At 37.9% G+C, this 15,734-nt stretch overlaps 1 protein-coding gene across 6 annotated transcripts in view; it reads left to right on the forward strand.

Annotated features, from left to right (window-relative positions):
• The window catches only part of SDK1 (sidekick cell adhesion molecule 1), a 1,240,677-nt gene that overhangs the window by 1,087,380 nt on the left and 137,563 nt on the right, over positions 1-15,734 (forward strand). For all 6 annotated transcript variants that reach the window (XM_074200552.1, XM_074200555.1, XM_074200553.1 and 3 more), the window contains one exon: positions 13,421-13,524. In XM_074200552.1, coding sequence (XP_074056653.1) covers positions 13,421-13,524 — 104 coding nt within the window. The remainder of the gene's footprint in view (positions 1-13,420; positions 13,525-15,734) is intronic.

Raw genomic sequence — 15,734 nt, forward strand, 5'->3', positions numbered from 1 at the left:
GCCTTGCCCCAGGGAGAACAGAGAGGCCTCTGAAGTCTCCCCATTGCAGGTTCTCACTAGAGGGTTGCTCTGAGGCTGGCACTCACTCTGGTGCAGCAGAGTTCTCTCACCACCCCTTCTGGCTGTCCCCAGTGATCCCTGGATCAAGAGGTCTGGAAACCACTCCCTTTGCCGCGGACCCAGGCACCCAGCCCAACTGTGTTGCGTTGTACTGCGGCTTTGCTGCGGCTTTTCCTAACCCCCAGCCCAAGTGGAACAGACCTTTCTTGAAGAACTTGTAAGTTGTCTTGGACTGGAAAATTGTATCACTCAGTCTTTCTGTGGGTTCTTCCCCTCTAAATTTTGGTTAGAGTCATAATTTGATGGCTTTTGGAGTTTTTGGGGGAACGAGTTTCCAGGAATTCCTGCCTTCACACTGTCATCTTGGCTCTGCCTCCATTACTCTATTTCTTAATCAGTACCAGGCAGTTTTGATGACTACCACTTTATAGTATAGTTTTAGATCTGGTAGACTTGGGCTACCTACCTTTATATTTTTTTCATCAGTTACCTTGCTATTCTTGACCTTTTGTATCTCCAAATGAATTTTGTAACTATTTTTTCTAGCTCGGTAAAATAGTTATTTGGTAATTTGATTGGTATGGCACTACCAAGTAATTTAATTTGGGTAGAATTGTCATTTTTATTATATTAGCTCGACCTAACCATGAGCAATTGACATTTTTCCAATTATTTAGATCTGACTTTATTTGGGTGAGAAGTGCTTTATAATTGTGTTCATACGGTTTCTGGGTTTGTCTTAGGAGGTAGATTCCCAAGTATTTAATGTTGTCTATAGTTACTGTAAATGGAATTTCTCTTTCTATCTTTTGCTCTTGGGCTTTGTTGGTCATATATAGAAATTCTGATGATTTACATGGGTTTATTTTATATCCTGATACTTTGCTGAATTTGTTAATTGTTTCAAGGAGTTTTTTAGATGATTTTCTCAGGGTTTCTAAGTATACCATCATATCATCTGCAAAGAGTGAAAGCTTTGCTTCCTCATTGCCAATTCTGATTCCTTCAATTTTTTCCCCTTCTCGTTGCTGCAGCTAGCATTTTCTAATATTATATTGAATAGTAATAGTGATAATGGGCATCCTTGTTTCACCCTGATTTTATTGTAAATGCTCCGAGTTCGTTCCCATTACATATAATATTTATTGATGGTTTTAGATAGATGCTGTTTATTATTTTAAGGAAAACTCCATTTATTCCTAAACTTTCTAGTGTTTTTAATAGGAATGGATGTATTTTATCAAAGACATTTTCTGCATCTTTTGAGATAATCATAAGATTTCTGTTGGTTTTGCTAAAATCCTGCCTCTGTTACTCTGTGTAACAATGGGCAAATCACCTCATCTCTCTGGGCCTCAATTTATCTTTCTTTAAAATGAAGGGTTTGGAGTATGTGGCCTCTGAAGTCTTCTGTCAACTTGAGAGTTATGGTCCTATGATCCTATTCCTAAGTTCAGTAGAAGGTGATTGGATTTGGAGGGAGTGTGGTACTGGTATAGAAAGACTTGTGAAATGTGTTGTATGATTTCACACCTGAACATCTTCCTTCTGAACTCTGAGTATGGGAATAATCCCCAATAAATGTTGCAACCTTCCCCTTTTTGTGCCTTTTTTTTCATCTTTTTGTTTGCCATTGGGGGCTGGCCCTGTGATTTCACTGGCATAGAGAAGTCCTTCCAGTGATATGGAAGGCTTTCAAATTTGTTGTCTTAGGGAGTTACTTGGATCATTGAAAAGTTAAATTATTTGCTAAGATTATATGAATAGTATGTGTTAGAGATAGGGCATATAGTCAGGTGTCTCAGACTAAGTTTCCTCTTCATAACTCAATTATAGTGCTACCTAATCCTTCTAAAATTTGGCTCTCTTGATCTTCTTTATTCACCACCCTTCTGTAGTTGATGAGAAAACGAAAAAGTGAGGGAGGAGGTGGAGAATAAAAGAACCATCCTTTTTCTGCTCTTGTGCTAGAGTGTTATGCAGTGAAAAATAGCTTTCTGTTTGTATTCAAAGGACTTGGGCCACATGGAAATGTTCTGTTTCAGGCTCTAAATTGCTGTTTGACCCAGAAAAGCTTCTCATCTCTCTGAGTCTCACTTAATGATAACATAAAAATCAGTGGTCTACTAGATGATTCCTAAAACCTCTTCCAGTATTAACACTGTGATTCTGCGATTTGCCTGAAGTCCCTCAGGGAATTTGTGGAAGAAAGAGAGGAGAGGAGGAGAGGAGGAGAGGAGGAGAGGGGGAGAGGGGGAGAGGGAGAGGGGGAGGAATCAAACCAAAACAGCTGAACTTTTTCTTCACACATTTCTCTAATGCTTTGAACAGCCAGAGTAGAGCCTAGGACTTCTGGCTCTCTTTAAGTGAGGTCATGTTAGGAGCTGTAGTTATTTCAGCTGAAATCACTCAACATCTACAGCAAGGAATTTGACCGCTCCCATCCCAGGGAAGTAGATAGCTCTTCCTAAGGGTCTTAGGTTGCTCATAACATGGTGCTCAGAAGTGTCACAACCTTTTTTTTTTAATAAACAACTACCTCATTACCCAAACTTAAATCATATGATTATTTTGGACTGGAGATACTGGGAACCTAATTCAATTAGCTATGTGCACAGGGATATAAATAATCTTCCCCCTTTTGTATGACTATCTGAAAAAAAGTCCCAAATGGTGCCTGTAGTCAAGCCCTCTGAAATCAAACAGACTAATTGTGTGCTTTGGACTTCATGTTGAAAACCGAAAGGTCCATGTTTCAAGACAGACAGTTTAATTTGGTGGAAGGGAGACTGTTGTCAATTTCCTAATGGGGTAGAACTAGGACAAATGCTTACTCTACCTGTCAATAAAGAACATTTAACTGTCAGAACCTGGGAAAAGCAATATTTTGAACCAGCTATAGTGTAATCTCCCTTAATGTTTAATAATTCCTGCCTCTTAGTTTTATTTGTATAGGTTACCTGAGTTGCATGAAGTATGTGTTCAAAAAAACTCAGAGGTTTAATCATTGACAGGGTATATAGTGCAGATTTAGTTTTTAAAATGTATATCATTCAAGATAAAAAATGTGTTCCCTTAGATATTATTAATATTGTTGCTGTTGTTAATGGTAATATATTATGTCATCTAAGTTTTGTGATTAATTATCATAATTTATTATTATAATGCTTAATGTTATTATATTTACATATTAAATCACTAAATATTTGTTGTCTCTCCATACATATATAAGATATCTTCACTGTCTTCAAAGCATTTATTTTTTTTTATTTTTGCAAGGCAATGGGGTTAAGTGACTTGCCCAAGGTCACGCAGCTAAGTAAGTATGAAGTATCTCAGGTCATATTTGAGCACAGTTCCTCTTGATCCCAGGCCCAGTGCTCTATCCACTGCATCACCGTGCCACCTAGCTGCCCCCTTCAGAACACTAATAATCTAATTTAGGGGCTGTTGCTTATTTGTGCCATGAACAGTTTTGATAGTCTAATATAGAGCCAATGAATCTGAATCTTTTTAATGGCATAAAATAAAATACATAGATTATGAAATAAATCAATGGTATTGAAATACAGCTGTAAAATTTTCCCCCACCCAAGCTCATGTAATCTCTGAAATCTAGCCACAAACATTGTGATCTACCTTAAGCTATGATAAAAACAAATGAGAAGTTAATTGACAGTAATTGGTAGCAATTTATTCAGTTGTGTTTGACTCTCCCTGACTCTATTTGGGGTTTTCTGGGCAAAGGTTCTGGAATGGTTTGCCATTTCTTTCTCTAGCTAAATTTACAGATGAAACAGGGTTGAATGACTTGCCTGGGGTCACACAGCTAGTAAATGTCGGAGGCCAGATTTGAACTCAGGAAGAATCATTTTCCTGACTCCAGGCCAAGCACCCACTGTGCCACCTATCTGCCCAAGGTAACTAGTAGTAAATGTTTAGAGCCAAATGAGTGTTATGGACTGGAAATGCTAAAGAAAATCAGGTGAGAGAGAATAGAGTGCTGGGATAATCAGGGGAGACATCAAGAAGGAATTGCATGAACCTGTAGTCCAAGTAGAAAAGAATGAAGCTGTTCAAGGAACAGTGAATGAGGGGCAGCTAGGGGCCACGATGAATAGAACATTGGCCCTGGAGTCAGGAGGACCTGAGTTCAAATTTGACCTCAGACACTTAAGTGTAGGCACTAAAAAAAAAAAAAAAGGTTGTGACACTTCTGGGCACCATGTTATGATGAAACTACAACCCTTAGGAAGATATATCCACTTCCCTGGGATGGGATTGGTTAAATTCCTTGCTGTAAATGTTGAGTGATTTCTGCTGAAATGAATACAGCCCCTAACATGACCTCATTCAAAGAGAGTCAGAAGTCCCGGGCTCTACTCTACTCAGACCTGAGTTCAAATGTGACTCTTAGACACTATGTGTGACTGTGGGCAAGTCACTTAACCCCACTGCCTTACAAAAAGTTAAAAAACAACAGTGAATGAATTAATTTGGGTAAAATGGAAGATCAATCAGTCAATTACCAAGGATCTATTAACTGCCTTAGCTGGATGTCCCAGTTAATAGAGCCTGGGGCCCAAAGTCAGAAAGAGCTCAGTTCAAATGTAAACTCAAAGACTTCCTAACAGTATGACCCTGCACAAGTCATTTGCTATCCTTTTGTTTCAAGTTCCTAATCAATAAAATGGGGATAAGAAAATAGCACATCTCTCCCAGGGGTGTATTGAGGAACCAATGAGTTCATATTTGTAAAGTATTTAGCACAATTATTGACATATAAGTGCTTAATAAGGGCTTGTTATCATCATATTCCTCTCCCATGATTCCAGTATTGGAGATTCAGACAAAAGCAAAATGGCCCCTACTCTTAAAGAGCACACATATCAGTAGGGGACACAGCAAGTACATATGAGTATTTGTAAAATATTTATGTCCATGTGCAACTAGATGGTGCAATAGTTAGAGCACTGGTCTTAGAGTCAGGAGGAAAGAGTTTGAATCCAGCCTCAGACACTAGCTATGTGACTTTGGGTAAGTCACTTAACTCTGATGGCCTCACATCCAGGGCGGTCTCCAGTTGTCCTGACCACTGGACCCAGATGGCTCTGGAGGAGAAAGTGGGTCTGGTGACTTAGCACAGCACTGAATTCTAATTCATGTGCTCGTCATGGCATCTCCTCCTTGATGTCATGGTCTTCTTTGCGAACAAAGGGCAAACATCCATCAAAGTCTTTGTGTATAGACCAAAAAGATGCAAGGTAATCTGGAGAGCGGGAGGGTAAGAGAGAGATAGGTACTAGAAAATATCTGATACAGAAGGTATTGTGTGAGCTGAGTCTTAAAGGAAACCAGTATGGAGTGAATGAATAAGAGAAAAAGCCCAAAGGAAGACTGGGGCTAGATAATAAAAGACCTTGAATGCCAAGTTAAGATGTTTAATCAACTGAGAAAACATTGAAGGTTTTTAAGAAAACGCTTGATATCATTATCTTAATTTTTTATTTCATTCATTCACTCTGGCACTTGAGTGTGTATTTCTTTGAATCTAATTCCAGTTGAATAAGCATTTATTGAATTTCTAATAAGACACCATGAAATGTTTATCCATTGTGTTTAATATATATAATTCATATCTTCCTGCCAAAGTTTCATATTCCTATAAGGATGCCTTTTAAAAAAAAACTTCTTTATAGCTTAGTACTAATTACCCTATAGATGATACATATACGTATGTGAATGTATGCATATATACATACAGTTATAGATATGTGAAGTTAAATTTACATATATAATTGCATTAAAATCTTGCTTTAATGAATTTGAAGTAAATAAGTATAAATAGCCTGAAGAAAGAAAGCATTTATTCTGTTTATTTGTCCACAGTCAAATTTATTTTAAACATAGGAAAATTTGATCACTAGTATTGTTAGTTATGGTATGAACAGAAGAAGAAAGAAAAAGGAGAAGGGGAAGGAAAAGGGAAGAGGAGAAAAGAAAAAGAAGAAATAGCAACAACAACTAGCATTTATAGAGAACTTAAAGATTTGCGAAGTGCTTTACAAATATTATTTTATTTTGTCCTTCCTCCAACACTGGAAGGCAGGCATTATGATCTACATTGTTAGAAATAAGGAAACTGGGACAGCTAGGTGGTGTAGTGGATAGAGCACCAGCCTTGGAGTCAGGAGGACCTGTGTTCAAATGTGACCTTAGACACTTGATAAATACCAGCTGTGTGACCTTGGGCAAGTTACTTAACCTTGTAAAAAAAAGAAATGAGGAAACTAAGGCAGAGAATAGCTAAATGACTTTTAAGGATTATATTCTTATCTGAGTAGTCCATTTAAGGAAGGGCATATCTAGAGAAAGGTAAACAGAGTGCGGGGAGAGACTTAGACACTGTCTTATAAGGCTCTCTAGTAAGGAATTGGAGAAAAGACTTGGCTAACAGAAACATGATGCCTGTTTTCAAGTATTTGAAGGATTACAGTAAAAAAAAGAGATCATTAGAGGTCACCAAGTCCAGTCTGTATCTAATAGAAATACCTATGTCTAGATTCCACTCAAAGAATTCCATTGTTTAGGGAAGCCTACCCTCAGTTCTTAAACAGCTAATTTAACTTTTGACCAGCTCTAAAGGTTATGAAGGTTCATATTTACATTAAGGGAAAAACTTATCTCCTTACAATGCCTACCTGTACTTCTAATTTTGGTTCTCTGAGAGCTGGGGAAAAATGTCTGATCTCTCTTCTCCAATGTCTCTTCAATCCTCACATGTTCTTTGATTTGGTCCTTCATCACTGATCTCTGGGAGCCTTCATTTTGACCTGACAGAACTAATAGGAAAAATGCGAGGAAAAATAAATGTTAAACTATGCAACAATGATTTTAATTATAGTAGTGGTTCAGAGAAGGAGGAGGTCACAGGGGTTTGGGTTAGGTAGTTTGGGGAAGGCTTTCTTAGATATGAGATATGAACTGAACTGATAATATAAGTAGACCAGAAAAGGGGGACATTTCTGAGTCTGTTAGGGTGAAGATAGAAGAGACAAGGGAGTAATGTGAGCAAAGGCATAAAGGAGGGAATGAGGGTGTTATTTACAAGGACAATAAGGAGACTTGCCTGAAAGGAGTAGAAGATGTGTGTTGAGAAGTAGGAAAGAAGTATGATAACTAAGATCAGATTTTGAAAAATGAAATAGTCTCTATTTTCAAGGAGCTTACATTCTATTAGGGCAGTGGGACATGAATATAATGTGTTAGGCACTGTGGACACAAACACATAAGTGAAACATTCTTTGCCTTCAGTTTATATTCTTCATTGGAAAAGAAAACATATTAAGGAAGTGGTGACCTAGTGAGGAGTTTTGATCTGAAAGTTAGAGGAATTAAGTATGAGTGGAATCATAGGACATGCTATTGCCATATTCTTTCCAGTAGTCATATAGATTTGACTCCTGTTCCCAAAGTAAGAGGTGTAAAGGAATGGTAACACCTGTACAGGGATCCTACACAGCAGTAACCCAAAGACAAAGTAGTTGGGTAGGTCTAGGTTTCCTTGATGGATGACTCAAGAGAAAGCAAAGAATGATCTGGAGATGGTTAGATATGAATGAGTTAGGTGAATTTGCGTCACACAGTAGCCAATCAATACGATTTAGCCACTATGTGGAGAGCCAAACTAACTCCAATCCCCAGCCCTTTGGTGGGAGGAGGGGGATATTCTCTGGAGGTAGCGACCAGAAGATAGCTATTTTACTGAGGGGTATAGAGAACAGTAAGACAAAGGGATGATACTTGGGTAGGCCTGGGTCTCTTAGGGGATGGGATGGGATGAAAATGTATACAAATAAGTATCTACAAAATATATATGGTGTGGAAAATATTTACTATAGACTTTTCTTCAGGGAAGTGAAATGATGAAAGACATGCTTTAAGAAGGTTTATGCAATAAAAATAACTCTCACATTTGTCTGCTTCTCTCCCGCTCTTCATATTGCTACCACTTTTACTACCTGTAGCCTGAATAATTGTAATAGCCTCCTAACTAATCTCCCTGCCTCCAGTCTCTCCTTGACAAGATCTCCTTCACTTCATCCCGTAAATCTTCCTAATGTAATAGGTCTGATCCTGTAAGCTTCTTTACTCAAAACATATATATATATTATATATTATATATATATATATAATATATAATATATATATAATGTACTAGTTTACTAAATAAAATGCACATTTATTAGCCCTAACATTCAAGGTTCCTCACAAGCTGAATCTCCCCTACCTTTCCTGCCCAAATGAATTCTGATTTCTATATATTGTGGAAGCATATTTTAATTAATTTTAAATTAATTTTAATTTCTCTGGAAATATTAAGAAGTACTATTTCTCCAACCAAAAACCCCTTTCCTTCCATACTTTAGGAAGTGGGGGAGAACAATGCCTAGAGTCTCCCTTTGAAAAGGAATAGAGGTAATAATCAAACCTGGATTGCCTCCACCCCTCCAAATTGATTGATAACTGGACTCTGGAAAGGATCACGGTTAAGTTATTTAAAGAAGGAACTATTCTGGAAAATTAACCCCAAATTGTATTTAAACATGTTAGGATTCTTGGAATAGACATATTGAAAGGTAAGGGAAAGAGGGTAGTTAGGTGGCACAGTGGATAGAGAGGACCTCAGTTCAAATGTGGCCTCAGACCTTAATTACCCAACTGTGTATCCTTGGCAAAGATATTTAACCCCATTGCCTTGCAAAAAAACAAACAAAAAAGACTTTCAATTTGGACATCCCACTTTCTTTTTCTCTGTCTCACTGTTTCCTTTCCTAGAAATAGCTTAGATTTATTATTGTATAATATAAAATTGTTTCTGGAAGATTTAAGTCTAAAGTACAGATTGTGTGTGCGTGTGTGTGTGTGTGTGTGTATACACACACACACAAACACACACATATATATATATTGTTATTATTTATGTACTTATGATTCCTAAGTTTTGTTCTGTCTTTTGTCACATTAAAACATTTATGCTGTCCGAAATACTCTCTCCCTCTGCATGCTGAAATCCTTTAAGACAGCTTGGACCACCTCTTTTTAAATCTGCTCTGAACTCCCAAACTAGGGTTATCTGTCCCTCCTAGGGCATTTCTTGTCTTTCTTCCTTCTCTTGTTCACTTGATAATGTTATATCACAGATATTTTGTGTACATTTTTATTCTTGCCCCCTTCCTCTACTATGTTAGGTTCTTTGTATGATATAGTTGCTATTTTTTTTCTAATTTGGCATGCCCTGCAACTCCTAACACATATAATTGATACTTTAAAAAATAAAGGAGTAGAGGGGAAGAAAGAAAAACAGAAAAAGAAGGGAGAGGACAGGAGGAGAAGAGAGACTAAGAAGGAAAGGAAGGAGCTATAAAGGGAGAAAGTCATTTGTAAAACTAACCCAGGCAGTTTGACCAGGAAATCATTGCTAACCTAGATAGCACTTTTTTTTTTTAGGTTTTTGCAAGGCAATGGGGTTAAGTGGCTTGCCCAACGCCACACAGCTAGGTAATTATTAAGTGTTTGCGGCTGGATTTGAAGATTTGAACTCAGGTACTCCTGACTCCAGGGCTGGTGCTCTATCCATTTGCCCACCTAGCCACCCCTATACTTCTTTTTAAAGTATCAAACTGTATAGGAGTATGATGTTTTATTGGGGTTCATGCCTCCATAATATTGGGATTTGGCACTAGAAGTCTGAGAAAGAATTCATGAGACAAAGAGCTCTCTTCTAGCCAAGTTGGGTACTGTCTTGGCATAATGGGCTGAGAGGTGAGAGATGCTCTAGCAAAGAGGCATCTGACATATCCTTGTTTATATAGGAAGGCAAGGAAGGAAGAGAGAAGAAATGATCTCAAAGAAATAGTTGTGAGTCTGGAGGGCAGAAGAAGGTACAGAGAATTGGAAATTGAGGGGATGCACATCAATTGAGGAATGACTGAACAAATTATGTTATATGAATATTAAGGAGTACTATTGTTCTATAAGAAACCATGAATGGTTGAGCTCTAGAAAAGCATGAAATGAATTACAGGAACAGATGCTGAGCGAAGGGAGCGGAACCAAGAAAATAATGTACACAGTAGCAACATTGTGAGGTGATCATCCTTCAAGGATGTAGCTCCTCTTAGAATTTCAGAGAGCCAGAACAACCCTAGAGACTTGCTATAGACAATGCTATTCACATCTAGAGGAAGAAAAACAAAACATAAAACCCCTATAGAATCTGAATGACCACTGCATTCACTTTTTAAAAAAAATTTAACTATTTAAGGCAGTGGGGTTAAGTGACTTGCCAAGGCCATACAGCTAGACAATTATTAAGTGTCTGAGACCAGATTTGGACTCAGATCTTCCTAACTCTAGGGCCAGTGCTCTGTCCACTGCCTACCTAGCTCCCCTACATTTTAAAAATATCTCTATCTCTTGGTTATCTTTCTTTTCCCTTAGTCCTATTTCCTCATACAGAAAATGACTAACTATGTTAAATATGCATATGTTTGTATATATTCATCACTGTTCACCACTGAGGGGAGGGGGGGTGGGAAGGGAGAGTGGAAGAAACTTTTGTAACAAAAAAATGCATATGGATATGCATGTGGATGAATGTTGAAAACTTTCATAACAAGTAATTGGAAAAATAAAAATAAAATATTAATAATAAAAATAGAAGTTGACACCACAAAGGACAGACCTTCTAATAGTTATAAACAGGCTTGTAAAAAGGGTTTTTGTATATCAAAGAATATTCCTGGTACTGGAAGTAAAAGATTAAGTCTTTTGGAAGATAACCCTATTAAAAGATAACCCTATTCAGTGAATATTGATAACAAACACAATGGAGACCAAAGGCCTTGGGCAAGAGGTAGGAGATTGGAGTTGTAAAGACAGTCATAATTAGAATTCCTGGTTTTAGCAAAGACCTAGGAAGGACATTCAGAGCAGATCTGAATGTTAGGGAGACAGGCTTATTAATTGGGACCCCCATCAGTCTTATTGTACTTATTGTACTCTATCTCTTTGTAATTCCTTGGGATCATATCTTTAGATGGCATCTTGTCTAGTCCCCTCATTTCATAGACTTGTTACTCATTACCCCATTTAATCCATTCTAAGAGCCAGCCAACCTGGTATGTTTACTCTCTTTCATATGACATTCTCCCATCTTTATGCCTTTGTTGTTGTTTTTGTTTGTTTGCTTTTTGGTGAGGCAATCAGGGTTAAGTGACTTAGCCCAAGGTCACACAGCTAAAAAGTGTCAAGTGTCTGAAGTGGATTCAAACTCAGGTCCTCCTGATTCCAGGGCTGGTGCTCTATCCACTGTGTCACCTAGCTGCCCTACCTCCATGTCTTTATATAAACTGTCCAGGGTTCATAGAGAAAGTACCATGTGAATTGAATCTTGAAGGATAAGACATAAAGAGGTCTAATTCAAGAGTAAGATATTCATTTTTATACATATTTAAGCCTGGATTATTTGGAGATTAGTATAGTGTTTGTTTTTTTCTTTTATGTGCTTGGAATGTACAGTCCATTTAAGGTTTGGTGGAAAATGAGTGGAAAGATAGGTTGAGTCTCAAGCCCAGGACTTTGACTTTTATTCTAAAGACACTAGGGATACATTGAAGAATTTTGATAAAATTAATTATTCATAGGTTGGCTTGGAGGGGGAAAGGTTATAGGTTGGAGAGATAGGAATCTAGATAAGAAGCCTGTTCTGAGATGATTACTGTAGGATAGAAGAATGGGTTGGATTTGAGAGACATTTCTAATTCTCAATGGGAACTCAACAAAACTTGGCAATAAAGGGATAGATAAGGTAGGAATCAAAAATAACTCCAAAGTTTTTAGCCTAGAAAACTAGCAAAATTATAATGCCATGAATAGAAATGGGACAATTGGGAACATATGATAGTTCAGTGAGGAAAATGATGTTTGACTTTAGATGGGCTGAAATGCTGTATTTGAGTTGTTTATAGGATGTATTATTCATTCTTGGAGAATGGGATTGGAGAAGAATTTGAGAGTCTTTTACATGGAGGTGACAACTAAAACTGTAGGATGTAATGACTAAAATTGTGTAGAAAAGGGAGAAAAGAGAACTTTGGAGAGCATCTTGTGCATCACCTGTTTGTAATGAGACTAGGAGCCATTGAAGGAGATAAAGGAAGGACATCTAAGAGTACAGTGGACAGATCACTAATCCTGGAGTCAGGAGAACCTAAATTCAGATGTAGCTTACTAGCTGTGTGTCTCTGAACAAATCATTCAATCCCAGTTGCCTCCTCCCAAAAAAAGAGAGTTAAAGGAGTATTGGAGAGATGGGGAGAATATGGAATAGTGTCTTGAAAGATAGGGAATAAGTAAATTTCAAGGAGAGGTTGTAAGATCATATATGTAAAGCTGAAAAAAAAAGGATTTTTGAGGATTCCAATCCATTCTCCTTATTTTACACATGAGGAAAGTGAGATCCAAAGAAATTAAATAACTTGCCCAAAAGGCTTATAGTCAGGATTTGAAGCCTGATTCCCTGATTCTAAAGTCAGTGTTCTTTCCACCATACTATAATGTCCCAGAAGAGGTGGGAGGAAATAGGAACAAGAGCAGGGATGTGAAAGTTAACCTTAGCTAAAAAGAAGACATGCCTTTATTTTTGAGACAGGAATGAAGGGAGAAAGGAAGAAAAAATATAGAGTTATAGAGTTGGAGAGTAAGGAAGTTAAAGAGATTTCACTTTGGATGGCTTCAATCTTCTTTATAGAGACACAAAATCAGAATTTCAAAGTGCAAAGGGACCTCAGAGACCATCTAGTCAATCTTTGTTTGAACCAGAATTCCCTCTACAACTATTATGGGCTAAGTCAAAATTTGGCTTAGTCTAGTAAGTTCAAGGTCATTTTTTTTCTTTAAATGCAATTTTTCCCCCTAGTAGCACTTGTGAAACATAAAATCCAATTTAAAACTATTTTAATAATTAAACATTAAGACCACACAATTTAAGAATAAAAAAAGGATATAAAATATAATTCCTCTATGGAAATTACCAGATCAAGAACTCAAGGAGACAATCTTTAGGCAAAGGAAAGACAACCACCCACTCCCTTTCTTCCCTCAGGCTAATAATCCTTTCATATTTTAAACCACTAGGTGTGTAAAATACCAGATTGGACTGAGATATTAATGCCCCTTTCAGTTCTGTCTGAATAGGATTTATTTTCGTGGCTCCCTAATAAAAACTAAAGAAAACAAAACAAAACTGGTCTGAAAATGCTTAAGAATTCACTCTGATTCTCCTAACTTTATACAGATTGAATCCCTTCACCTCCTACAAGCTGCGCCTGAAAGCAACCAATGACATTGGAGACAGTGACTTCAGTGCTGAGACAGAGGCAGTAACTACACTGCAAGATGGTAAGAAGGCTAGGGTCAGTACATCAGTTAAAACTGTGCCTGGGGAATAGTTGCCATTCATTCCAGATGCTTTTTGGGGAGCTCTTAAACACTTATTCCTGAAGATTTTATTCTACTTTGTACCTGAGCAGGGAAAAGGTCTCCCATAGCTCTTTTCATAGGGAACAATATGGAAAAGAGCTGAATTCAATTAATGACAGGCAGCTTGGAGTATCCTCATGTGCCCCATCGTCATAAATCAACCCTTCAAGGGCCTGCAAATGGAATTAAAGTTTCTTTGATTGGCTTCCAAAATCTCTATGATCCATTATCATTCCAGAAGTTGAATAATTTACAAAGAATCATTAAAGATAAATGCAACTGGGTGGGCTGTGTTTGAAGAAATGTCTTCAGTTGTTTTCATTCACAATCCACTTTCTGTTCTTCTAACACAGATAAATGATTGAAATGCTTTAAAGACAAAAATGAAACTCTCTAAAAGCTTTAGGTGGTTCCCCTCCCCCCCTTCTCTGCATCAGAAGAGTTAGGCCTGAAGATTCATTGTAATTTTGAATGACATGATCTCACCAGGCATGGAGTGAGACTGGGAGACAACTCCATCAAATATGTCCAGGGCCAAGAAGAGCGGCCTTGTTAGACCCAAAAAAGAAGGATTGGCCTCATGCATGGGGAGTTCCTAGTGATAAAAGCCAGAACAGTTTTTATATCCAGCAGCACTTAATAATTCAGATTCCTTTTTATTCTGATACCCCCTTCCCCAATGGCTATCATTTCTATTAAAGTGCTTGGGTCACCATCTGAAAAACAAATTTCCTCTCTAGCCATTTCACCCATGATCTCAAATCTAAAATTTGGTGTTTTATAAGTCATAAGTTTTAGCTTCTCAAACTCCAGAGCTCCGTTGACCTTATAGAACAGGAAAGGGGTCAACACTGTAAAAAGCTTCTCAACTCCTTAGCAATGTGCAGAGATTATTTTGCCAAACAAATCCCAGGGCTCCCGGCAGAGCATTACACGGAAGAGGACTGTGTGCCCCTGATAAGATTTGGCTGCCTGTTCTTAAGTCAGGGTGAGTGGTGTTTATGCTTAATAGAAAAAACTGGAAATTGAACAGTGGACAGGAGAGAAGGGAGGTGGCCTTCTAATAACAGTGGTTATTACATACAACAATTTTTCTTAACCCCAATGATTTCACCAACATTAACTAATTTGGGGGTCTCCTAAGAAAGTAGAAAAGCCTTACAGTTGAAGTAAATGTGATGGGGAGCAGGGATATGTTGGATCAGAAAGAATATCAACATTGCTGCTTAAATATACTCCTCCAGCCTGCAGCTCTGCCTCCTGTTCACAGAATCATAGATGTAAAACTGGGTAAGAACCTAATAAATCATCACATTAAGCTCCCCTCATTTTTCAAGTGAGAAAACTGAGGCTGATAGAAGTTAAGTGAGATGTTCATGATCACAGAAATATTAATTATCTAAGACATGACTTGAACCCACAAACTTCTAATTCCAATGATCTAGCCACTACACCATGCTGCTTCACAGTTATGAAAGGGGGATGAACATCATGTTCTTTCTTCTTCAACCAAGGAAATAGTTACTCTGATGGAACCCCCACTTGCCATTTCCTTCCATTCAGGAATTCCTTCCTTCCTTCCTTCCTTCCTTCCTTCCTTCCTTCCTTCCTTCCTTCCTTCCTTCCTTCCTTCCTTCCTGGAATAGAGTGGTTTCTTTTCTTTTTCTCTCCCTGACTCATTCCTAAACTGGGAAAACATTCTAGATTCTTTTTCTTTTCCAATGTAATCCTGCAGCTGGGACTTTTGGTCACCAGGTCCTTAGCATGGGTCTTCCTTGAGGAAGCCACAGGGCTGCTCAAAGAAAGCATTGTCTTCATCTCAGGAATAGGAATAGGGATACGGATTGGGCCTGGGATTCCACTGATAGAGAGAACTCTCAAATGAAGAGGCTCCACTAATGCAGATTAGTAAATTTTAATCTTTGAGTGTCATGTGGAGAAACTGAGGAGTAACTTGCCCAGACCACATTACCAGTACCTATCAGAAGTGGGGCTTGAACCCAGCTCTTCCTGCTTCCAGGATCAACAGTCTAAACACTACCAACTGCCTCATCCTGTGAATATTGCACTTTAGGTTTTGCAAAGCAAAAAGATCATTCAAAAAGATCAGTAGATAAATATAGATAGAA

Source organism: Macrotis lagotis, chromosome X (genome assembly GCF_037893015.1).
Source record: "Macrotis lagotis isolate mMagLag1 chromosome X, bilby.v1.9.chrom.fasta, whole genome shotgun sequence".
Classification (NCBI taxonomy): domain Eukaryota; kingdom Metazoa; phylum Chordata; class Mammalia; order Peramelemorphia; family Peramelidae; genus Macrotis; species Macrotis lagotis.